Below are 26,220 nucleotides of genomic sequence, written 5' to 3' on the forward strand. Positions count from 1 at the left end.
GCAGTAACTACATTTAGAGATAACACCAAACCAGTAGAATGGAGCTGATAGCTAAAGATTTACTATGTTCTAAAAATACATCTAAGACTGATGGTAGTAATTGAAGTTTATAAATAAATACCAGTTTGTTAGTAAGGTTTATTGAAACACTAGAGATTTGTAAAGGAGAAGGAGATGCCTGAGTTACTTGAAACTGAACAAGATGGAAGACATTGCTAAGAAAAGCCAAATCAGCTGGTTATGCTCTGTTTCTAACATCCCTTCAAAGGTAAAACAGAGACTGAAGCAGCTTGTTAACTGATTTTTTTTTTCTTCTAGTCTTTTTTCAGGAAATAGTATGGAAGAAATTGTTAAAAAGTTAAAGCAAGATGGTTCTCCTTTCGCCATGAAGCAGCTAGAGGTAAAGTTCTCTATGTCATTTTTGTTAGAGATTTTAAGTCTGGTTTTATGGTTTCTTACCATAGGGCAGACTTTAATTATCCTATAGGGCTTTGGCCGGAGAGCCTCAGGTTCTCACACACAGTCCTGAGGGATTCTCAGTAGTTCTACTCAGACAAGGGTATTCCTCTAAAATCACACAATGTGAGCATCATCTTATGGTGCATAAAATTGTAATTTAGTAAAAAACCAAACTCCCCTTTCTTTTCCCCTCCTCACAGTCAGGGGATTGTTGGGAACAAGTGTTCCCTTTATAGCTTCTCATTATATTGCCAAGGCTTGGAACAGAACAGTGCCAGAACAGTGTTGTCATTTTTCATCCATTCCAGATATCTTATTTGGGTAAACAGCAAAAAAAAAATTATAATCACAAAGTACTTTTTGATCTTTCTAATGCATTTCTGAGTGCTGGATGTAGTCACTACTCAAAAAACGTGCAGCAATGCTACACATGGTTCATACTTCAGCCTCAAAAGCAAGAAGCAACTTACATTCATTTATAAATAGTATTGTATTTTCTTTTTTTCCTTTGAAGTATCTTTGTTCAGGTGCCTTGTAAAAGTTTTGTTTGGAGCTAGTGAAATATTCCAACTGGATAGAATTGAAGTGTTCCTCCAGCAAAAGGGTCATTTTAACTTTAGTTACAGCTCACAGAAGAAATCCTCCTTTCATAGTGAAATAAAACATCCATCATCTCTGACTTGATATGAGCAGAAGGAATTTTATAAGGTAGCATTCACATTAGGCACCCTGTCACTTTAAAAAAAAAAAAATTAATTCAAAATGTAACACATTGTCACTGGAACTATCAAACAGTTTTTGAGAAAGGAAGTTCTAAGACTATCTTTGTGCCAATCAGTACATCTAGTACATTGCAAGAAGTTTAGCATATGTCTTATAAAAGCAAAATTGAAGAGAAGGCTGATTTTTTCCCCTACTATTCCAAGTTCCGTTGGATTAAGCAGTCAAGTTGAGTCGAGTTGGTGCCAGAATAAAAATGTTAACTGTTCATATTATATTGATTAGGTTCAGTGAAAGTTGAAAACAACAAAGAATTATTTCTTCTTTTTCCTTATTGTTTATGATAGTACATTTGTTTAACAGTTTCAATTCAGAACTTAAAACTAAGTAATCTATTGATGACTAAATTAGGTCATCTACTTCAAAGTTATGATTTTGTGTAACTGATTTTTTTAAATTCCTGAATAACAACAACAACAAAAGGCTATTTTGTTGCTTCTTCAGTTCTCTTATGTCTTTAATAGGACTTTATAACAACTTTTTTCTTTCATGTGATTCATAAATTAATGTCCTTGGAGTTGACCAGAGTTTCAGAACAATCATCTATTCTGTTCAAGAGATAAGGCTCTGTTGGTATGACTTGCCTCAGTCCATGCAGAAATTCATGGGAAAAACCCCATGAAACAAATCCCACATTTTCTAGTGGATGCAAGACTTTAGTGTGAACAAATACTTAAATTTCAGAGGAGTTTCTGACAGCAGACATGCTGTGCTAAGCAGTAGGATTAGGCAAGGTTGTGAAACCAAGGTTTCACTTCAGTGTCCAGGTACAGGAACAACAGCAAATCTGCCTGATAAATGTCATATCAGCTGATTCAGCAGCAGCAATGTCTCTGCTTATTCTCCTTGCCCGTTCCTGTATTTATTGTATGTAAGCTTATGGAATAAGCCCTAACTGAAATTTTAATACAAATATCCTAATTTGGAGGTACCCCTTGGTACATTTACCTTGTACCTTGGATCAGCAAGGTTAATAAAATGGAACTCCTAGTTCTGCAGTAATCCAAGTGTGCTGTGAGCCATGCTATCTCATGTACCCTGTTCTCTTTGACCTACACTGGTCCTGCTTTTTACTTTCAAAACATGCCTGCTTGGCAGGCTGTCACATATTTGATACTGAAATACTGTGTGAAGAAGAATATAAAGTTGTTAAAATCCTACTTGAGAATGACTTCATAATTTACACCACATTTTGAACCCAGCTACAAAGTGGTAGAAGCTAGAGAACTAACACTTTGAATTCAGTAGTTTTCGAAGCTTTAACTTTGTAGTGCTACTTTGTTTTCAGGATTTACATGAGCCACAAAGCTTTAATCTGAGGTAGGTGTGCCATTTCTAGTGGCATGAAGTAAATGCAAGGTCTAAACCTGAAAAGTATCAGATACTTGACCGAGTTTTCACATAAATAAATGATGGATGTCTTCATCTATTACAAGGGGAGTGATGCACTGGACCTCTGGGAGGCTTTGGGGTTTTCAACTGAAAGAAAGTCACTATTCCCACTTTTATGCTTGTAAGGAAATCTGCTGTGTCAGTGCCACTTAATTCAGTCACCTTCTGTTAGCATTTTATTGGTGTTCAGTCTACTGCAAATTCAGCTTAGAGCTTTGGGGATCATTGTGTCAAAATCAAGATGGTTTGAAAGATACTGGAATAGATGTCAAATACTTCTATGAAGACTTATTTGCATTTTAGTACTCCCCACTCCAGCCTATCCTGTCTCTTTTCCAGGCTTGTTCCCTAGCACCACTCCCCTCCTCTTTGTACAGAGAATGTATTTATAGCTACACTGGTGACTCATTTTTCTGCAATTACACCTACCCATTTTCCTGCCGTGTTCCTCTTCCTCCAGCTTGATTTAAGTCAGTACCTCCTCCACCTTCAGCCTCATTGATATGCCAAGATAACCAGTCTAGTGCATCTAGCAGCTCCCTTAAGTGCTGTTTCCAGACCTTCTCCATTCCAATGCTTGCTTTGACCAGAACTTGCCATGACCATTTCACCCCTGGAACCATCTGGCTATACCATGCTTAGCACTTAACCTGGTCTGAGCAAAGACTTTCTAATCTAAATGACAGAATGTGAAACTCAAAGGAGGACAGATGAAAGATAAGGCCAGCAAGAGCATCTTACAGGAAATAAGGGGTCCAGTTAAGAGCTGCCACCCAACTGGGACCTACAGAGTGATGCAGTTAGAGGAACAGCAGATTTCTTAATCTGCTGAAAGGCACCTCATTGTTGGAGAGCTTGACCAGAACTGAGGAACTGTTGGCCCTTGGAGCCAATGTTGGCTCTTTCTTTGCCGGCCACTCTCTCAAGCACAATGATTACATGCAAGTTACAGAATGACAGAGCCAGTGCTTTGAAGGCACAGTTCCACAGACTCCTGCTTGTATAGCAATCACATGTTTTCCAGCTTAACTAGGCAAAATGGGTCACTGCTGTATCAGCTGGTGTCTGGAGGGATGAAGAGTAATCGGGAGCTAGAAAAAAATATTGCTGCTGATGACTGGAAACCTGCCATTTCAGGCTGTGGTAAGGAGCCTAATGTCTGCAATGAAAATAATGTAAAGAGGCAAATCTTACCATCTGCTGCTTTTTAATAGTGATAAAAAATGTCCTAATTATCAGGAAATGTCTGTTGTACCATGAATGGTACATACCTTTTATTTGGGTTTACAGAGAAAGGAGGATTGTGTTTACAGTAAGAAAACAATGATAAGCTACAATAAAATTTAGCTCCTTTTCCCCACAACCCCATGAAGCTTTAAAGCTCAGTTCTTTTTTCTTAACTAGGATTTTTGTCTTTCTCCCCACTTTCCCCTACTGTTTACTGGCATGCAGTTCAGCAAAGGATACTCCTGAGAGCCAAATTTTCAACATTTGTTTGTATGCTTTACAAGAATCCTGTCTGTGGCACAATATTTATAGCCTGTGCTTCTGTCAAAAGAAGTAAGGCAAAACCTCCAAGCTTCCTATCAGCAGAGTAATGTAGGGCTAAACTACTTCAGTATCTGTTGATCCTAGACAAGAAACCTGGATAAATATGTTTGGTTTATTCTAACATTTTCTTCCACAGATTTCTTCTTTGCATATCGTTTGGTCTTTGCCAATGATCGTGAAGCAACGACTTGAAGTTTGTTGCCAATCTCTCTCTTACTACCTTATCACTCTATTGTACCAAACAAAACTTAAATGCTAAGCAATACTAATATCACCTACAATATCAGTAAATCTAAGAGTAATTCACACTAAATAAATATATATATATATGATATTAAAAAACAAAGTATAATTGATTGTAACACTTGCCTTCACTTAGCTAAAGATTCTCCTTGAAAATGTCTCTCAAACTACAGTAATTTCTCTGGCTAGTAGTAATTTTATCTTAAATGATGGGACCTTAGGAATTCTAGGTTTTCCACAAGTGATGGCACACATCCCAGAGATCTTGCTGATCAAAGCTTATGCAGGAAAGTTCATTTAATGTGACACCTTGGTGGGAGGGAGCAGGAGGAATAGTCACAGAGGTAGCTCAGGGAGAAGAGAGCCATCATCTACTTCACAAAGTTTAAAATGCACAATAGACAGACTTGCAGAAGTGTCCAAATTGAAGAAAATAAAAATAATGTTAATGTCTTCCCCAGACTCTTAATAAGATGTCACCTACGTCTTTAAAGCTGACTCTCAGACAGCTCAGAGAAGGAGCTTCCATGAGCTTACAGGAGGTACTCCGGATGGAATACAGACTGAGCCAAGCGTGCATGGTAAGCAACAGCTGAGCCCCTTGACCCTCTCCAGCCACAGGGGGAGAACAGTTTACCAGACACTAAAAATTTTATGTAATTTCATCAAGAGTTTATAGGTTTTAACCTTCAATATCATCTTTGTGTGTTTGTGAGGCTGTCACTTGTTTCTCGTTTCATGTTATTATATGGAATGCAAAGGACACTACATTAATGATGGTCAGATGGGAATGTAGAAGACTTCTGTTAAAAAAGCATGAAAACATTAATATATAGATAGTTTCATGTTTGGATTGTAATTTTAAAACTGGTGCTCTTGAATAGGTTTTTTATTCAAATTACTTAGTCCTCAGTGCCTCAGTTCCCAGCAGCAGGGTGCAAATAGTTGTTTATCACTGCCTTTCAAAAGTGTTGTCTATGAAAAATTTATCACAGCAAGAGATTTTAGTGCTATTTGTACTAAGTGCTGAGTACTTGGATAGCATATGAGAAAGTGATCCTTGCAGTGGAACAGAGCTGCTAACTGAATTACCTGAACAAATGCCTTGCAGGGTTTGCCATGGCATCCTTATTATTAGTTTTGTCACATTTTAAGATAAGTTTTTTATATGTCCGATTAAATGATCTGTGACGGTTAAAGTAAATACTTAAAAAAGTGAAAATCTGTCTAATTCTGATGTTCTAATGCCTGACTAAAACTAAGATTGTGGCTCCATTACTAATGAAGCATGCTTAAGGATTTAAGTGTTACATTTCCCTTTTTTAAAAAGGAATTGGATGTTTACGGGATTCCATTTAACTGCAAAGTGTTCCAAGTATGCAGAATACATCACAGTTCCTGAAGACTGGCCTTTCTCAAAAGAATTCTGATATCACACACCTTAGCCCCATTATGTGAACCTCTTTAGAAAAAGATCTGAGGTGTTACACAGGGAGAACTTGGACTGTGGCACAGTGCCTGGTCAGCTACAGGTCAACAGACTGATTTTAAGAGATGTGGCTGCACTTAAGAAGATACACAGCTCTTTAATAAGTAAAGACAAAGTAGGCCTAGAAAAGAACAGTACAAGTGGGATTTGACTGAATCTTGAGACCTTGCATTTCAAGCAGAAGTAGGATAGGGAAGGATGGGATAAATAGAACCTGTCATGTTAACAGGTTTTTTTTTAATAATCTTTCAGAAAGGCCATGACTTCTACGAAGGGGTTCGAGCAGGTAAGTATCCACACCAGAAACACTCCTCTAGCTTAACAGCACACAAATTCACAGTTGTGGTGCTTCTTTGGAAATCACTACAAGTGCATGCAGCAACAGCCCAGAAAAAACTTCCCAGCTTTCCATAGGTTTTGCTTATTGAACTTCTGTGTGGCCAAAATTTATTATTGTTCCAAAGCACAAGAGCCATGTTGTTTCCTTTGTGCAGTCTCAGTTCCCTAACGTTATTTATCCATCTGGTTGCACCATTTCACATTTAACACTGACAGTACTGAGTAGCTGCATGCATCCAGGTTTAGTGTTGCCACAGAGCTGGTTCAGCCAGCTACACAATGCTTTGAGACTCAAAATCAAAACCAACTGTTTGTATAGAAAACGGTTAGAACAAAGATTTACTTTTTCCCATGTCCGGAATATCTCTGGATGGAAGTGTCTTACTACTAAAAAACCATATATATGTAAACTTAACATTAACTAATTCAGCACTTTAAGGCATTGGTCAAGAGAAGTAGTGGTAAAATGAGAGCAATGGCTCAGCAAGTTTATCCAGGGGACAGACTTCGAGCCTGTCCTTGATCCTCCTGCTGATTCACTGTGCAGTTTGTCAAACCCAAAGTCACATCTGTTAGGAGCTGTAGCAATTATTTATGTACTGTTCATCACGAGATGAAGTAAAGCACGGGCATTTCTTTTTCCAAGGAGCTTACAGTACAAGGCATTTAGATGGATAACTTTTGGTAGGACTTTCAATTCACACAGTTACGTACTCAAGTATTATCACCTCCTCCTCATTGTTTTATATCTGTCTTTATAGAGCAGCTTAAATTCCACTTGAGGAATGGATATTAGTTGGAGTGGCTGCTATTAGTAACACTCTACTAAAGATAGCCTGAGGTGAGAGATACAAAATTTATTCATTCAGCATGGGGAAGGTTTCTGACTTTAATTAATTAGTTTTTAGCACTTATTAGCAGACACTCCTTTGAAGAATTTACCACACATGTTGAGAAGTGGTTTCCATTATGTTGGTAATGGGGACAAGGATACCTTAAAAATACTGTTTCTGGGATATATTCTAAATCAGCAAATAAGCTGCTGAAATGTAGTTATTCAGGAAGTGACAAACTCCAAGTCTGAGAGTCAGAGGAACACCAACTGAATTTCTCCTTGCAAGCCACAAGGTCATGAAACCATCTGGGACTGCAGTACAGTACAAAGGCAAATCCCTTGTCAGTATGGCCAGGAAATACAAACTGCTTGTAAAGAGGCTGCAAGAACAGCAATTGGGAAACTTCTCTTTTATACAGGATGATGTAGCAGAAGTTCAGCTATCTGAGGGGAAGGAAAAAAACAAACCCACCAAAGATCCAAGTGCACTGAGGGGATTGCTTATAATAATAATTTGTTCCTGAAGCACTTTCGTTCTCTGCTTACTGCATAGATCTTGTTCTCAGATTTTCAGTCTTAGCATTGTTTCTCTTGTTGCAGAGGAGTGTAGAATCTGACTAAGATCACTTTTGTAATTTAGTCTAATTTCATGAAAATCATTATCCATCAACGTGCTGAGCATCCTTTTTAACAGGAAGGGAGACTATTAAGTACTTCACAGGACCAACCATTGTGAATAAAACTGATAAAAGTGTTACATATTAGCTTTCTCTTTCTTAAAGCCTTACATTACAAGCATTTAAGAGCCAGCTCTTGACCCTCTTACCACAAAAAGATCTACCATCAAAAGAAGTTGAGTTACAACAATCAGATTTTAGTTTAAGAATGTTTCTTGGCAGCCAGTGGCCACAGGTCAGGTTTTACTAATACCTTTCATCTCCTTCAAGCCATAATTTTAAAAGGCTTTCTAGGGAGTAGTTTTAAAGCTTTTTAAACCTGCTTTGACCTGAGGTCAAAATTTTTTCCTTTTTTTTTTAGCCAGTTTTCTTTCAACCTGAAAATCTGCTGTGGCAGTCTTCTCTGTTTATGATTCTTGTGATTGGAACGATTAAAGAAAAGCCAAACATCTTAAAGCATAAAACACATGGATCATATTTCATCAGTATTTTCCTATAAAATGGTAAATGTGGACTTGGAACACATTAGGCATCAATTTTTCACCTTGATTAATAGAATAATATGTCAACTAAAAAATGCATAGGTCTGGGTAGTTGCCAGGAATTGTTTTTCAAAGCTTTCTGCTTAAGAAAAGTGTTCATTTTTGGAGTCAGTGCTCAGACACATCAGGTAGGATACAATCTCAGCAGCAAATCTCAGGGGCAAATTCTGTTAATTCACCTCCTAACTCTTTGTGCAGGAACGTGCACTTGAAATGGAATTGTAAAGGTCTTCTACATCTTGCTGATGCTGCAGAGATGGTATTTGTGTGCAGCTTCTGCCACCTCCCCTGCAGGGCTGGCAGATGTGAGCTGTACCCTGGGCACCCCAGGGCCCTGCACGAGCTGAGAGATTTTATGGCAGCAAACAGAATGTCAGGGGCTTGGAAATACCAGAGTTTTGACTGTGCTGGAGGAAGATCAGCAACAGAGCACTAACTGAAATTTGGTAAAGTCACTGCTACTGAACAGAAGAGCTTTGGGATTTTGATTAAAAAAGGTGAAATGCAAGAACAAACCTTTAACATGATATCTGTGCTCAGGTACTTTTATCATAATGAATTTCCCTTAGCCTACCTTAGAAGTCTTCAGAATTTCTGTTTTCTTCATGATTGATCTCAAGCTGGAGAGATAGAGAATGTAAAGAAGTCAATGCAGAAAGGGACTATTTTCATGATACTATTAGAAAAGAAATATTTTGACTCATACAAGATTAAAGACTCCAGTGGGGAGACCATTATGAGCATTGAGTTTATCCTCCAGGGTAAAACTGGCCACAGATCCAAACAGAAAGATGAACTTGAATAGACAGCAGTACCCTGGAGTGGAGAACTGGCAGCACTTACTACAGCATGGCAGAGGAGAAGCTCTAGTAACATACACATGGACACATTTTCCTCTTCATTTAAACCACCTCTAGTCAATGTTGACTTTTGTGGATAACAGACTGTGAACTTCAACTAAAATTGAAGAAAATCTGTAGATAACTACTATTCCAATGGAATAAACGTAGTTGATTTAGGATAATTACATCTTTTAACCCAAGCCAATCAGTGGTTTCGCTGTGTTCAGAAATACCCTGCAAGATCACAGCTTTTCACTAAGTTACCCAGTTGAACAACATAGTAAAAGCACTCTTTCACAGGACTTTTCTTTTAAACAATTGTCCTCATGGATTCTGTTTTCAGTGGAATTGCAGTTTCCCATATAATGGGTTACCTTTTACAATTAATTTGTTTCTAAGGAGTCCTGAGTTCCCTATTTACAAGTAAACAGGTGTGGGGCTCTGATTTGCCTTTCTCTGTGGGGATGTAAGCTAAAGCATTGTGATGTCTGTATGCCTTCAGCTACAGAAATATTAATTAGTGCAGTTGTCATTTGAATGGTGTGTATTTTCTAGCCATTCTCAGCCATTGGTTAAAGACAGAAAAGTTATAGAGAAGTTTTCAGGTCACATTTTTTTTTACAACAAGTTGGTAGGCAGACCATAATTCCTGGTTTCTTTGGTAAGCACAATCTCTAGGTAGGTATTCTTTTAACTGAACATAACATTCCAGCCCCTTACACATCCCTCATCTTGGATATTTGTAGTTCACTCAATAAGAACAAACTTAAGTTTGTAAAAACGTGACAACTTACCCAAAAATAGCTGTTATTCTTGGAAATATCTGGTCTCTGTGTGTTATAGTTCACCTGCCTTTAGAACCATCCTCCTCTAAACGCTTTGTCAGAAAACAAACAAATAAAAACCATTCTCAGGAGAGAAATTTTCTCCTCCTGCCTGTCCTCTTTTATCTGCTGTGGGCTGTGTTGGTCAGGAGGTTCCCCCAGGCCACAGGTGCATTTCCAAATCAGCTGCTGATCTCTCTCCTCTGAAGGGAATGAGGGTTGTGAGGGTTGTTGGCAATCAGTGCAGCCTAGAGAGCCACAGTTCTTACAGCTGTTCTTCTTTAAATGATAAAAATCTCATATTTTCAGTAGCACCTTTATAGGTTTCTTAAAGCCTGCAAGGTGCTTGGAAGGATGCTCTGGAATTCTATTTGTACTGGTCAGTTTTACAGACAAATTAACTCCCTCTTGTTTTATTGTTGTTGCAGCCATTGCTGACATGCCTTCAACACTCCTGTGATACAGGGAATGTTCTTTGGGAATTGCCATTTTCTTGTTAGCCTTTTACATGTGATTCATTCAGTGATGGTTTTTATCTTCAGTGATGTATTTCCCAGGATGCAGCATGAAGTCTGTGTACTAAGGTTATACAGATTGTCACAGTTAAATCTACCCAGGCCTCAGTAGCTGTCAGTATTTACAAATATACACCCTCACTTCCCACAAAGATACCCTGCTTTACTCTCTCCTCGTGAGTTATTTCATTATTAATGTGATGTGTTTAAATTAGCTTTAGGCACTTAGCACCACTGAGTCATCTCCTGTACTCTCCCAAGAGTCAGGTTTTGCACAGAGGTGTGAAAGCCTTGTCCAAAAGCAGCACTATAAAGTGCCATTCGCAGGCTCCCGTGAAGTGTAAGGCAGCCAAGAGTGGCAGGTCTGACTAAACCACCCATTTCAGGTCTGTTCCTTCAAATCTTGGGCTGCTCTGAAGTGATCCACTACTCCTTGTGTCATCCAGCAACTCCCAGAGACACCTCTGGGCGGGTCACAACTCAGGAACTTCGAGTAGAGTAGGAACATCTGTGTTACAGAAACTCTGCCTTCTCCGAGCACACAGATTTGTCTCCCCCATGGAATCACTGCAGTGGTCTGTCTTGCTGCAGTCCTAAGTTATTTTAATTGGAGGAAGTTTATGAGTAACTTTGGTGTTTCTCTGTTCACCTGGCAGTGCTGATTGACAAAGACCAGTCCCCCAAATGGAAGCCTGCTGCTCTAGAAGAAGTCAGCGATGAGTTTGTGGACAATTGTTTTAAACCACTGGGAAACGACGATCTCAAGCTGTAAAGATCAAACCTACTGACATCTTATCTGTCTGCTTAGCTCTGTGATACAAAAATTAACTGCAGTGTGGTCAATTTGGACAAGACTTTTTTTAACTAGCCTGAGATTCACAAGTCTATTTTTTCTTTTTTTTTTTTTTTTGCATTCAGGAACATTCTCTGTAATGAGAAAATAATTGTATCTCTGGTTAATAATGGGAAAAATCACTTCAAGGCAAATTGTTATTTTTACTACTTACACAGTGATTAACATTTAATTTTTGCATCAACTCTTAGTTTAGGAGGAGCCCTTGGGGAAAAGAGCACAGTTTAAGGGGTGACCTAATAAGAAAAAGTCAAGAGACCTTTTGTGCTCTTGGCTTTGTCACTGATCTGGTAAATCGAGATTTGTGCCACAGATTCTTCTGTGTACAATAAAAATAAAATATGGTTAACCTTTAATGCAGTCAGAGCTACAAAGGAAAATGCAAGACAGAATCCATGGTGTTAAATACCCTTTTAAATAAAAGTTCAGACTGATACATTATTAGTCTAAGAACAAGAAATTGTTCTATTGATTAAACATTTGTCATTTTTCAGCCTTGCTGTGTGATGTAAACATTGTTTCAAATGTGATAATCTTGCCAGAGCCTGCAGCACACTTCTCTTTGCTTGCATAGCCCACTTTTTAAAATGTCATTATGTCTGATTCAACTGCATAATCAGTATTTCACAATTTCAGAAAATTGCTGGTTTTTCTTGGTCATACAGCAGTGAAGAAACAAGTGCCTCAAACCGCGCTGTGAACACCAAGCAGCAATTCCCAGTGCATCCAAGGTGGCAGGGTTCTGATCTGGTAATACATGAAGTTACACAACATAACCAGAACCCCTTGATACGAGTATTTGTGGGAGGGAAATTATTTTTCTATTGTATATGCAACAGACAGTTACTAATCTTTCTTCAACATTACGCCTTCTTTTTTGTGCTTCACCAGATCACGTAGCAGTGTTTCTTTCTGCTTACTTCCACGCTTACAGGCAGGTCACAAGTACAAATTTTGGCTTCTCTGAAGACCAAAGGAAGAAAACTTCTGCTCAAATGCCATAGTCAGTCACCAGCACCACCTGACTTTTTGGGGAACCAAAAACTCAGAGCTGCAGCAGAACTATTGTGGAATTTTCAACACTGGGCAGTTTTTATGACCAACAGCAATGGTCTGCAGTGGCTTAAGGCTCCTTCCTTTCTAGGAGCTGTTGCCTGGAAACAAAGTCCAGGAAATTCAGGCATCAAAGTGAATTACCAAGAGTGACTTTCAAAAAATCAGAGGTGAGCAAATGGAGAACTAAATCAAGAAAAAATGGCACCTCGCTTTGGCACTAGAGTCTTGTAAGATAAAATAAATAAGTTAAAATTTCAGCTGTGAGTTTATGTTACCATGGACATACTTGTTATGGGACTGTCCTTGAGTTTAGTTCCAAAAGTAATTGAGATTTCATGAAAACCTCTAGGGTAATTCTGAAAGTGTCACGTGACTTTCTAGCTCAAGCTAGTCCCATAAGAAGTGCAAACTTCCCCTTGTATTATTTAAAATGTTTATGTTTTACATCCATAAACAATTGGTATTTTAAATTTGTTTTTTGAAGATGAGTTACCTTACTAATTCCATTATTTTTGTATAAAAGGAGCAGTCTTTAGCCAACTATATTAAATGAAAAACACAGTAATTCCCAGGGAGTGGGGATCATGGCTCCTGTGATTGTACAAGATCTTAGGAAGAACATACTTTTGAATTAATAAACTTTGACTCGCATGTTCAGTTGCTTCCAGAATTTATGTGAACAGGAATTATCTCAAGCTCAAGGTAACAAGATCCTGTCCAGTCTTTGCAATCTTGTGGGTTTTTTTCAAATAAAAGGCATACAAACAGATGGTAAGTTGAATTTTATTTGGTCCACAAGAAAATATTTTCCACAAAAAATATTGTAAAAATATATTGTAGTGTGTTTTATTTGGGAATACTGATGTGCCTTAGTCAAGAAACGTCAACTTTTCAAGTTGTGCTGCAGTTAATGTATTTTGAACCATTATTAGAATATCAAGTCAGTCACATCATACCCACTCAGATTAATCTTGTTTCCTGGAGAAAATATAAAGCAAATGTATTTTTAACTCCTAAATAGAAGTAAACAGTTTTGCAGAGTATGCCAGTCCCAAACTGGAGTGCCTTTATTACACAAAATGAAGTCAAAGAATCAGTGGTAACTTAGCTGGAAACCCACTGTCAGTAGTTCTGTAAAACTAGCACAGCTTAGCATAAATTTATTTAGGTGAAGAAGTCTTGATTTTTACAATGTATTAGTGTTGTGCCTGTTAATGTACAGCAGAGCTCTGGAGAGAGATCTCCCTCCATCCCTTACCACTGTAGCACTGAACAGATTTATTTTCTATTAAGGGTAAGTGCATTATTTATAAGGACAGCATCCTGTAAAAGAGACGATTTTCCTGGTGAGAAGCCGTCTCCCTGTTGTTTGCTTTCCATTTGCTGCATGCCTTCCCTGAAGTGCCAGTGTCATGGAAAACATCCTAAAGGAGCTGGAATTGCACTTGGGGCCACTGTGGAGCTGCTGTAATCTTCAGGCACCGGCGAGGGCCGAGGCTGGCGGCTGCAGGTGAGGGACCGGTCGGGCCAGCAAGCAGCTGGTGCTGTGGGGCCGCAGGGCAGCCACAGAGCAGCTCTCCACAGGGGAGCAGTCCTGGGGGCACGTTTGGGGTGCCTGGGTGACCCCTCCTCTGGGGAAATGCCAGTGCTGATCACAAGGGATGCTGGGGTGGAACCTCAGGCTGTGCTGTAGCTCTGCCTGCTGCAGGCAGCCTGCCAGCAGGGAGCTACTTTTAAAAGGGCATCCGATATTGCTGAAGAGTGTCAGGTGCTAAGGCTACATCCAGAGGAAGGATTTGAGACGTGGCAACAGGAAGCACTGCAGCACCTCACTGCCCGTGGCAACCTCCAGGGAGCCTTGTACAAGGGCCAGGGCAGAAGCACCTCAAGGTGCTCTGACAGCGAGTGCAGTTTTCTGCCTGCTCCTCACCTGCCTGGCCAACAATGGCTGTGGAGCTTTGGCTTTTTATTTTTCATTACTGTCGTTAGCAGTGTTCACATCCTCAAGCCCACACTCATGTTTGAAAGGTTGGCCCTTTTTTTCTTTTTTGTAATAAAGCTTTATTTTAGCTAAAATAAGAATATGAACCTTTTTTAATACTGTGCTTAAGCAATATCCAGTTGATATGTACTGACTTGATCAGTGTTTTGGCTTTGCTTTCTAACTCACACTAATACATGGAGGTATTTTAGAGCAAACAGAGTATGATCAAATGTTCTATATGCTGTAGAACTGGAAGGAACATCACTGTTAGGAGGAGAATTTAAGTGAACCATAAAACCTTAGTCCTACTTTGCAAATGGCTTTGAAGACAGCTGTGTAACTTCAAAGAGGACGACATTACAGCATAAGCTGATTTTGTTCCCTTTTCCAGCAAAAGCCTGAGAACAGCCCTAATAGCAAGTCACTGGGAATCCAGTCTGGTCACTGGGATTTAATGGCAGCCTTGTGCTGTGTCACAGAGAAGCATTTTCCACCCTTCATTCCAGATAAAACCCCTTCCCCATATAGGTAAATTTCAAATACCTAAGTTTGTGTCACAACATTTGCAAAACAGCTCAATTCATAGACTGTCTACAGCATTTGACATGGTCCTCTTTCTGCTTGCTTCCCATTGCTTGAAAAATCATGCTTTGGATCATTTACTAGAACTATGTGTACCTTTTAAAAATAGTAACAGCTTTAGCCAGTATGGAAAGCATTTCTCTATAAAATGAAAACAAAATGGAAAGCATTCTGATCTAGGAAAAAGAACTTTGTCTTTTAAACTGGGTGTCACAGAGAAAGGAACAAACAGGTGGTGAAAGCCAAGCTGTTAGAAGGCTTCACTTGGTATAAAACGTCAGCAACACTGTACCTTTGGGATGAATGAAAACAATCCATGGGTGTCCTGATCTGTCAAACAGCAGCTGTGAGTGCAGTGGGTCAGGCCGTGGATCCTGGGCAAGCAGGGAGCAGCGTGTGGATGCACTGGGGGAGAAATGCAGCCCTTGAGCTTTGGGCCTAAGGCTTAGTCCCTAACTCTGCATTCAGGGCACTGCTCAGGGATGGGGCTCCTGTGGCTCCTGCTGGCATTGCCATGAACAGCTTTTCCAGTGGGGAAGCAGCAGCCTACAGAAGCTGAAAGAAGATGTCCTGTCCCAAGAGTGGTACTTCAGAGAGGAATTTCAGTGTAATGCAGCCACAGCTCCCATGAAACAAACTGTCCTGAAGCACTGCCACGCCTTTGAAGGTTCCTTTCACTAGTTTCATCAGTAGTTTTTGCACATCTCTCTGGGTTACAGTAAAACAACAAAACCAAATCCTCTCAAACCAGCACCCTAACACAAAAAAACCCAAACAAAACCAGAAAAACAAAGAGCTTTGGTCTGATGACAGCGACCAGATGTCATTAACCTATCTTACTGCAGGGTTTTAGAGACAAGCTCTCATGCATTTACAGAAGCATCTGTTAATGATAGTGCACTGCTTATCGACACTGGCACGTTTCTCACTGGTTCACTTCAATGGAAGGTGAAGAGCATCATCATCCAAATGGCTCCCTGAATACTACCGGGGTTTACAAAGTGCCTCCCATCACCTTCATTTTGTGATTTTAGTTAGTTAGATTTAGTTAATAGATTAGTTAGATTTTAGTTTAACAGATTTAGTTAGGTCACAGAATCAAAAGTAAAATTTATGACAGCAGTAACCTTTGCTACATGCAGACCTTGATTTCATTTCAGCGAAACGCAGACAAATTCACCAAGCACAGAGTTCATCTCACCTACAGACAGACCTCTGATCTTTTATGCAGAACACAGAAATAATGCACCTTTTGTCCTCTGTGGCAGTGCTTGTAGAGGTGCAGGGCTGCCACAGTCTTCTCATCCTCCTTTTAACGCTGATTTCTGCTCACATCCAGCACGTACAAAGACAGAGTAGACTCAACACACGGCTGACAACGCATGACACTCGACGAACAGGTTCTACTGCGATCCAGTTAGTCTGTCAGCAATCTGCACTAAAAGGCAGACTTTCTCAGGCTCTCCCCACGGCGATGCTCTGCGCTGGCAGGAGGGCTCAGGGCACGTCGCTCTCGATGAAGGGGATGTCGCTGTACTTGCTCTCGGTCACCGCCCACTGCTTGACCGCCTGCTCCAGGATCTCGCGCGACAGCCGGTGCGCGTAGTCCAGCACGATGGTGCTCGAGGGGCCCCCGTCCTCCGCCTGCACCGCCAGCAGCGACGACTTCTCCCCAGCGCACCCCTCGCCGCCTCCCCCGATCCTCTCATCCTGGACAGCGTTGGAACCTTGGAAGGCAGCCTTGGATTTGATGCATCCCATGGTACATTGGAAAATGCAGCTGCAAAAGTCAGTTCAGCAGCATGTTTTGATCAGCTGGAAGCGGTTCCCTCGTTCGATGCAGTGTCGCTGCTTCTTGCCAGTGGCTCCAGTTATTTTCAAAGAACAGAACATCTCCTTTTGTGCTTCTTCCGAGGAAATCTGTCAAAAGAGTGTTTCATATACAGGCAATAAATACGTTACCATTCTCAGTGAGCTCAAAGGAAACGTAAATTCACTACAGGCGCTTGTAGAAGCGGCTTAAGTAAATCTCTGCCCAGCGTGCGTAAAATGTTTTTATCGGTAACATCCATCTACTACAAGTAGGCAAAGTTTGACCTGAATTCACGCTGCCTTTGAATGCGATTCCCAGTACGGGATGTAGGCCATCTAGGAATGTAAAAGTCTTATTAAAAAAAAAAAAATTCTGTTTCTTCCAAGCTGACAATGCGTTACGCTTCTCCTGAAACCGCAAACAAATGCTGTTCAGCTCCAGGGACTGCTGCTGCTGGAAATAAACACCAAAACCACCCCCCAGCAGCACCACACAACCACCATAGCCAGAGTCCAGTGTCATGGCTGTCACACGCCCTCTGGGCACAATGACACTAATTCCCAGTGTCATTCTGCTGTTGCTGAAGGAGGCTGGAGCAGGGCAGCCACCAGAAGGTATTCACAAGGAACAAGAGCTGGTTTTGTTTTTTCCCTGGAGCGGGTAGGGAAAGCAGCAGCAGCCTGCTGTGATCAAGGCAGTTCCAACAGAGCCAGAGCACCATTCTCACTAGAGCAGGACGACTCTACGTGTAGAGAAGGGAAAGGGACCAATGAAACACCTGGCAGAGTCCTTTTCGAGTCCTTAAGATCCAGAATTGGTCAACTCCAAATATGGGTTTTTGTTTACTGGGCAAAGCTGTTTCTGGGGCTACTTTCTCTCAGGCAAAGCAGAATCTCACGATACGCCTGACTTTGCTTGGCATGCGCTTACCCACTTATCAGAGTTAACAGACTGCCAGCCAAAATAAAGACTGTGCAGCACAGAAACCAACTGTTCCCTACAGCTTCACCCAATGACGCTGTACTAAGGTCAGCCAAAGTTAAGGATTTTTTGTAAGTAGCCTTTGAAAACACAATCATGGCAAAGATGTTAAGCCTTACTTATTTCTTTAATACACTGGAGGAAATAGGGGCTCCAATCCAGTAACCTGATCACAGGCAAATATTTGCAGAGGAAATCAATCCCATTTGCAGGCAAATAGTGCTTCACAGGTAGGATGGGACTTCCCTGGTCTAGCAGCTGACTCAGGAGAACCAGATTCCCGGGACAAGTTCCCCTCCTCTCTCTGCTGCTTCATAAAAACCATTGCTAGCTGTTGGTAGGGCTGAAGTGCAGCACAGGAGTGGCTGGCGCTCCTGGCAGGAAGTCAGTCCTAAATGGCTCCAGAAACCACTAAGTCCACACAAACTGTCACACCTTTAGCTTTGTAGCAGGACATTTCAGCATTGTAGAGGAACGTTTGTAGCCCATCTCACCGATGTTCAGTGACTCTCTTTGTGCACACTGACCTGTGCAGCACGTGCCCAGGGCTTTGGGACAGGCACTGTAGTCCACAGGCCTGTAACACAAACCCTGCTGCCAAGGGCTGACCTCTACTTGCAGTTTTACCCAACACAGAGGACAGCCAAGCTATCAGATTTTTATTCCAATACCTCATCATTAAATGAGTAAAGACTGGATGGATAACTTGTCATGAGATGAGTAAAGAGCAGGGTTCCCTTCACTGCACAAAAAACTACATTTATCCCTATGGAGGTTCATACCCATGTCTATCCATGTATAAACTTAACATGCCTCCAGACCAGAGGCCAAGGAGAGGCCTGAAAGCAATTCAGGCAGCTGAATAATTCAAAGTTTTAATAGTAATATCTTGTGCATATCTAATTTCAATATTTACCATCAATACAACATTAATACTAATCACTTCCACTTGCTCTTCTGGATAAATATGTAGATCCAAGTACATGGTAAAGAGTCACAAACAGCAGGTACCACCCAGCACTGCTGATGCCTGAAAGCTGCAGTTTCATCCAGCCAAGGTAATACACAGCTGCAGTGTATTTTTATCAGAGTTTATCCCTGACACTTTCCTTAAAATAGTCTATTCAGATTTGGATTTTTTTATCCAAGTCTGGAGCTATAGTTGTCCTTTTTTTTTTTTTTTTTAAGCTTTTTAATGGAGGTCTGTTAAATAGAAGCTAGCTTCAGTTAGGATTTTATCCTGTTTCCCTTTAATGTTTCCCTTGTGCAGCTGGAGATTTCTGTTAGGAGATACCAGCATAGGAGTTAGTATCTAATGGAAAGGACGGAATGTGAGTAGAGGGAGGATTTTTCTTCTTAAAGCAGGTAGGGAGAAATTCCAAAGGTCAGCATCTTCCTCTGCAGAACTCCCCACCTCTGCCTCTTCATCTGGGCCAAGTCAAACGTTCCTGGGACTGTCCTACACAGAGGACAGGACAGCTCTAAAGCTTGCAGACAGCAAAGCACACAGTTCAACTGTTCCAAATCAGTTGAGCTTCAAAGCCAAGTTATGGACCCTAGTTTGAATTCCTGCCTGTTGCTCATTTCATTCTTCACAGAGCTCAGTACTTTCCAAGCCACTGCAGTGAGTGTTACAGTTTGCCCGGTCTACTGGAGTTAATAATTGTTGGCACAGAAATAATTGCGAATGAAGCTGCCCTCAACCTTCTGGCTGCCTCCTTGTTTTGCTGACAGCCCTTGCCTGCACACACATGGTGAAATGCTGTTTAAATCCTCTCTGCCTAACTCATCTCCAGAGCGTTAAGTTGTGACGGATTTTAACATCTCTACCTTTCCTCGCAATGCTCATACCCTGAGAGGGAAAAATCCCCAACAAATTAAACCAGCTCATTTTACTCCCAGCACGATGCAGCATCTGTAACTGCACACGGCAAAGCTGTGTGACAGGAGCCTGTTCTGTCAGTGCCCAAGCCCTGCTCTGAGGCCAGCTGTGCCTCAGACATCACTGCATAGATGGTTTGGGGCTCAGGCCAAGAGCTCTGCAGCTCTTCACGTGACAAAGCCGCTGGGCTTAGCTGGAGCCAGAGGTCAGCCAGCTCTGCTTGCTCTGCTCACTCCCAACCAGGAGCTAAAGCAGCATCATCAGAAACCAGAACTCATCTTCTCCTTTTAGAGACAGATTTTACAGTAGGTGAAATGCTGATTTATTCATCTGAAAAATATAGGCTGCTAGTTGTGCTCAATTTTACTGCATGCACAGTCAAGATGTTTTTAAATGCTTCATTTAACTTCAGCACAACACTGTGGATGACTTTAATGGAAGTCTCGAAAACAATCAATTCCATATTGGAATTGGAAGTTCCCAAGGATAAGTTCACATGTTTTTTCACCTAATACTTTATTTACTGTGGCAACACTAGGACAGAGAAAATATTGAGGGGGTGGTAGCTGAACTCAGCGGGCACTTGAGGACTAAGCAGTCTCTTTGCCAGCCTGGCAAAGTGTTTCCTGCCAAGATAAGTTCATTTCTAACTACTGAAGGAAACAAAAAATGGTGAAAGGATGCCTGCAATTCACTATTAGACAACATAAAATAGAGGAAAAACGCATTAATTGCATAACTGCCATTTTTTAAAAAAAATGATTTTTTAACAGCATTAAAATAATAAATAAAAATAATTGCAAAATAAATGTGCAATATCAAAAATTAAGGGTTTCACTGGCCTCTACAATATACCATCATATGATGAAAACAGGCAGAAAAGCAAGCATTTTGCTGTTATGCAACATCTGTAGCCATTATAAGCAGATAAGTTCCTGCTACTATTGAAATGTTTTCCATCCATGAGAACCTCAGGAAAAACCTTGAAGTTCAATATTACACTAAAAGAAACTGCTTTCTGCAACACTTTATATCACAGCAGGATTAAAAATAAGTCAAAGTTTTCAAAACAGCTTCAAAATGTGCAGCTTTGCCCAGCTGTAGGCAGCAAGTAATTCCTGCTGTGACAGAGCCAAACTTTTTGGTTCAACTATGACTCCTCCTCCACCAGGGAGGTTTTCAGTTTTCCCCCGGGTATCTGCAGGAGAAGTTCAGAGTGCCACTTACCAGAACCACGTCTGCTTCTAACAGGTTGTCCCCTCGTCCCCAGGAGAGCTTCACGTCTGGGACTCTGCAAAGGGAACCCAGGAACAGAGCTTAGCACTCTCCAGGGTGTCAGAGGTGCACAACATTCAGAGGTGATCAATCTGTGGTGCTGGCCTTGCACAAGCCTGCCTGCCTTTTCTCCCACACAGAACTTGACTTTGAAAAAGGTAAAAGGATGATACAGCACTTAATAAATTAGACTGAATGACAGGCTGCAACAACTTATACACAGCACCTAATGCCAGGCTCGGAGTGGGGCCACTGCTTGGGCAAGTGGCTCCTGGCCATCTTTAGGATGCCAACCTCCTCCTACAGCAAGTCCAGGTCAGGAGGATTTCAGCAAGGATATGGGAAGGGTATTGTGCCCTATCTGTTGCCTAATCTCAAAAGTTCTCTCCCGTTTTCCCTTCTGCCTCTCAAAGCTTCTATGGAGACCTGGACCTGGATCACCCAAGGACACAGGGAGAGCAGTCAGACAATCCCAGTGCTCCCATTATCATGGAAACAATAAATTCTGGAACAAAGGTATTCAAAGCTGGAGCTTGGGCAGGTGACCTACCAGCAGAGGTAACCAAACAGCACTCAGGCATCCACACCTCTGAACTGCACCCAATCACTTCAAATATTCATGTGGTAACAGAGAGGAAACCCAGAACACCCTCTCTCCCCAACAAGGAGGGCTGTAACTCGGGAGCACTTGTGGCACTGGCCTTTGGATCCTGTGCAGCTGCGAGCAGAGCAGCAGCACAGCACTGGCAGAGGGATGAATCACTCACTCCATGCACAGCATCCCCTCCATGCCTGCAGGACTCAGAGCTCCCTGTGCAAAGCAGCCCCAGGCAGGGGCTCCCAGAGCAGTCCAACTCACCAGGCTTTCAGTCCTGCCTCTCCTTAACATCCAGCTTCCTGAAAATCCTACAGAGGAGATGCACTATAACATTTATTAGAACAACTCGTCCTAATCATAGGAAAAGGAAGTTTTAAACAGCTACAGTTACTTTAAGACAAGCACAATACCAAAGATTCTGCTGCCTCAGGCAGTCGCTGATATCCAAATATCCCAAAACAGCTCAAGACATGAAAAGCAAAAATGGAGCTCTCATTCCTCTCAGAGCCATCCCCTCGCTCTCCTGTCGCTTAGTGCCAACAAGAGATAAGAGCTACAGATTGGAAAAGGCTGGATGCAGCAACTGCAAACAACTGCTGTGCAGGATTAGCATGGAAGGGAAACTCTCCTGGTTATCTGTCTCAAGGAACGTCCTGAAATTTCAAAGGCTTGGGTTTTTCCCCTCCATGGCCAGAACTGACAAAGCTTTTCCAGGCTTCTAAGCCAGTTTCTAAATGAATGGGGGAATTATATATTTGCTTTTCCAAATCAGGCAGACCTCTAGTTTACTTTAACAGGTTTTTCAATAAGAGCACAGCTGATCACAAAATCATAAATTTGGTTTGGTTGGGAAAGGCCTTTCAGATCAAGTCCTACCATTATCCCAGCACTGCCATGTCCAAAGCTAAAACGTGTCCCTAAGGGCCACTCTCCACATCCTGGGCAGCCTGTTCCAATCTTGACCACCCTTTCAGTGAAGAACCTTTGCTAATATTCAACCTAAACCTCTCCTGGCACAACTTGAGGTAATTTCCTCTGGATCTATTGCTTGTTACCTGAGAGAAGAGACTGAGCCCCACCTGCCTACAACCTCCTTTGTCAGAGCACTGAGTTTCTTAATGGAGGCAATTTCCATGTCAAATTTCATCTCTCAAGCACTTTAGCAATGCAGTTAAGAAACATGAAAATCTTCAAAATAGAAGAAAAACACGAGAGAAGAAAATATTTCTTCTTACTTCACTTTATGATTTACATGCACAGTGCAAGTGGGGTGTTTTTGCTGCTAAATAGTACAGCTGTGTCAATGTGAGTTTTTATGCTGACAAAGTCTGGAAATCTAAAACTAGTACTGACTTAAAATAAAAATTAAAAAAAGGCAAAAGCTCCCATAAAATCAAGAAACTCCCCAAGACACACAACCACAGAAGCCAAGAAGAAAAAAAAGTGCTTTCTCCACTATTCTAGCAATCTTACCCAAGCTTTGGGAAGCAGCAAATGAAAATAAAATACCAAAAGAAACCTTTGGATGAAAATATCAGTAGTTCAGAGAACAGCAATACCAGTAGGTACAGCCCTCAGCAGCCACAGTGTTATTCTTCATTCAGGAAGAAGACGTCTTGTTAAAAGCAAAGAACACTGTGTGCTTGGTAGCTGTCTAATTTCATGAAAGTAAAACTGTACCCAGTTGGCCTGTCCTGAAATCCTCCCTCCAGTGCAGCAGTTTATTCACCAGAGCTGCACACACAGCTCAGGAGGCAGCCCAAAGGCCATTGGATGCTAAAAACCTCTTACAGGTTCTGCTCGTATTTTACCTCAGCTACTTGTCCAAACAGCTGTACAGACTGCTGTTAGTCCGCATTGGGACAGAAATGTTTACAATGTATTGATGGTCTTTCCCCAATGTCTCAGAACACATGCATGCACCAGTACAGACTGCCAGACCATGGACAAGAGGGAACATTAACTTACCTACCACTGATGGAAGCCTGTTTTCTAGGTGGGTAATAGGGAACCAATGCATTTCCTTAGCAATTAAGGCCTTGGAGTGAGACTGGAGAAGAAAGGGCATGAAGAAGATTCAGGGCTTCTCAGAAACTCCATCTACAGGAAGTTTAGCCAAGACTTAAGGAACCCAACTACAGAAACTATACAGGAATGCCTTTGGAAGGGAAAGCTAATAGTGATAGAGGAGATCCAGAATTCTCAAAGACTCCAAATACAAAATAATGCCCATAACTGGTGAGTGAACAGAAACAAAACACCAGAAATGGATATAAAGTTTTTGACCTATATGTACAGCTGTTTCCTTGCCCTGCATCACACCAAAGGATGCAGGTCCAACAGCTCTTTCAGCAAAGCCCACAGCTCTTGTAATTATGAGCCCCTCCCATCTGTACTAGCTGCAAATCCACAGTCTGAAGACCATCCCCATAGCAGGGGAAAACACAAGGCACACTACCAAAGGTGTCAGAGACACTGGCCAAGTCCTACGCTGAGCTTAGACTGCTCTAAGGCACAGCACTGGGCCCAGACAAATCAGCCTCTTGGTTTATCACAGCGCTCCAACGCTGCAACCAACTAGAGTGGAAACAGGAATTTTCCTACACATTCCGCAAAACTTCCATCCCAACAACTCAATTGCGGAGTCACAGCCTTCCTACTAAGAGTCCTCTTCAGGATCACATTGAAACATTAAGCTACTAACTCTCAGACTAAGGCTCAGGACCTAGCCTGGTTTGTAAAGGTGCGTTCCTGTCCTCCACAGGTGCCTGGCAGAGCCAGAGCTGCAGACAATGAAAAGGGATGCACAAATCTTTACGAGCAAGAAAAGCTCTTGCTGGCTGCTGCCCAGCCTGGGGATCCTGCCAGCAGGAACTGAGGAGCAGCAGCTAAAGCAGCGGATCGGTGTCTCAGGCTGACAGGGTCGGGTTTTATTGTAGTGGCTGTCACAAGATTCAACTACGAACATATGGAGCTGCAGAGCATAAGGTATGAATGAGGGACACTGCCTGCCTTTGTGACACCCTCAGGAAGCTGAAGGCTCCACTGGATTAACACAAATGAAAGTCAGAAGGAAGGAGACGGTCAAGATCTGCCCAAGATGATCCACAGAAGAGCACAATAAAAGCAGCACACAACCCCATTCTGTTCTTTAATCTCCAGAAGCCAATTATAAAAAGGGAAATGGGAATTAGGAATGCACCAGGAAATCCATTTTTCCACATCTCACACAGGAAGTCACAGGAAAACACAGCCCCACGTTTTAAAATCACAACTATGTTACTACTGATTCGCACAAACCGAGGAGTAAGAGGACAAAGCCAGGAGTTAACAACCAGATGCTCCAACTGTACAAAAGCTGCCCCGAATTGCAACAAAATGTCAGCCTTAAAAACCACTCTGTCTCACGGCTCTCCCCCGGTGTTTGTTTCCTTGAATTCCATCACTCCAAAGGTGCCAGCTCCTGCTTCCAGCAGTTGCCGCCTTCGCGCCTGGGAAGCGGGAAGGCCGGCAGCCAGGCGAGGCAGCCGTGCCCGCGCAGCCTGGCACCGCTGCCAGCCCTCTGTCCCCCAGGACCCTGCCCACGGAAACACCTTGTCCCCAGGGACACCAGCGTCCTGAGGCTCTGCCCAACCCCTTGGGCAACTTGTACAAACCAAGGTGATTTTAAAGCAAGAACGTTCTCAGCAGAACGTGATGTTCAGAAGAAAAACTAATTTGTATGTACTTGAAGGTTAAAAACGCCACTTTGTTAAGGCTACAGGATAAATCCCCACATTTTCTCCTTTTTTTAAATTACTATATTTAGAAACCTAATTTGGACTGCTACTTACTGAACTATGAGAAAGCATAATATATTTCTAAATGTTTAAGAATTTTTGCCATGATGGGTATCGCATTATTAAATCTGTATTTTATAACATGCCAGATGAAGGTAACCTGCTCTGTATAAGGGTCAGTGTGGAAGCCTGGAAAGGTACTCTCATGGCAAAGCAGGGGCTGACAGACCCTCACATCACCTCGGCCGGCAAATACAGTAGCCTCACGTCTTCCCCAGAGCAGGAACAGCGCTTGGAGAGAACCAGCCACGCCGTTCACCTTCCCACTCCGCACCGCTCCCATGCTGTCCGCAGCACCGCCTTTCCTCAGGGCGCCCAGCGGGAGCGGCACCTCCGCTTCGCTCAGTTCGGAGGAGTCCGTGGCCGGCAAGCTCCCTGCGAGATGACGGGAGGAGTGAAGCGGCCCCGCCGCCTGTCCTGACAAACCCCACCTCAGAGCACGGCTCTCTCTCTCTCCCTGCTCTCCGGCACGACACGAGCCCCAGGCGGCCGAAGGCCAGCGCTGCCCACGGCCGGGCGAGCCCCGCGGGTGCGGCCGCGCATCCCCGCTCCCTCCCGGCCCCGGCGCGGCTCGGGGGATGGAGCCGGGCACATACCGGCGCGGCGGGGCGGTGTCCGTGCGAGCAGCATGCTGGAAGCGTGGCCCCGCCGCGCACGGTGCCCGGCCGCCGGGCTGCCCCTTCCTCCGGCGGTGCCCGCGGGATCCGGCCCTCGTCCCACCGACGCCGCCGCCTCCTCCAGGCTCCTGAACGGCAAAGACGCAAACCCACCGTCAAAGTCCATGCTGGGAGCGCCTCCCGGCCCCCGCCCGGCCCCGCGGCGCTCGCACAGGTAGCGCCGGGAGGGCCCCGCGCCCGCCGCCGCTCCCG

At 42.5% G+C, this 26,220-nt stretch overlaps 2 protein-coding genes across 5 annotated transcripts in view; one reads left to right on the top strand and one right to left on the bottom strand.

Annotated features, from left to right (window-relative positions):
• Window positions 1-13,164, top strand: part of HIBCH (3-hydroxyisobutyryl-CoA hydrolase) — a 38,304-nt gene extending 25,140 nt beyond the window's left edge. Inside the window, exons 11-14 of the mRNA XM_041403350.1 lie at window positions 319-400; window positions 4,887-5,006; window positions 6,167-6,200; window positions 11,145-13,164. Of these exons, the coding sequence (XP_041259284.1) occupies window positions 319-400; window positions 4,887-5,006; window positions 6,167-6,200; window positions 11,145-11,260 (352 nt within the window). The 3' untranslated portion in view covers window positions 11,261-13,164. The remainder of the gene's footprint in view (window positions 1-318; window positions 401-4,886; window positions 5,007-6,166; window positions 6,201-11,144) is intronic.
• Window positions 13,165-13,317: 153 nt separating this feature from the next.
• CUNH2orf88 (chromosome unknown C2orf88 homolog) overlaps window positions 13,318-26,220 on the bottom strand; it is a 32,399-nt gene continuing 19,496 nt past the window's right edge. The window contains exons 1-4 of one of the 4 annotated variants that reach the window (XR_005952551.1): window positions 25,948-26,214; window positions 20,867-20,930; window positions 16,213-16,883; window positions 13,318-15,368 (exon numbers count right to left, since the gene is read on the bottom strand). Coding sequence is in view for 3 of the 4 variants with exons in the window: in XM_041403352.1 (XP_041259286.1) it covers window positions 16,461-16,724 (264 nt within the window). In the remaining variant the exon portion in view is untranslated. Of the gene's footprint in view, window positions 16,884-20,866; window positions 20,931-25,947 lie in introns of all 4 variants that reach the window. The other 3 variants (XM_041403352.1, XM_041403351.1, XM_041403353.1) reach the window with 3 other exon arrangements.

Source organism: Onychostruthus taczanowskii, unplaced genomic scaffold, assembly GCF_017590055.1.
Source record: "Onychostruthus taczanowskii isolate IOZ18803 unplaced genomic scaffold, ASM1759005v1 scaffold20, whole genome shotgun sequence".
Lineage (NCBI taxonomy): Eukaryota > Metazoa > Chordata > Aves > Passeriformes > Passeridae > Onychostruthus > Onychostruthus taczanowskii.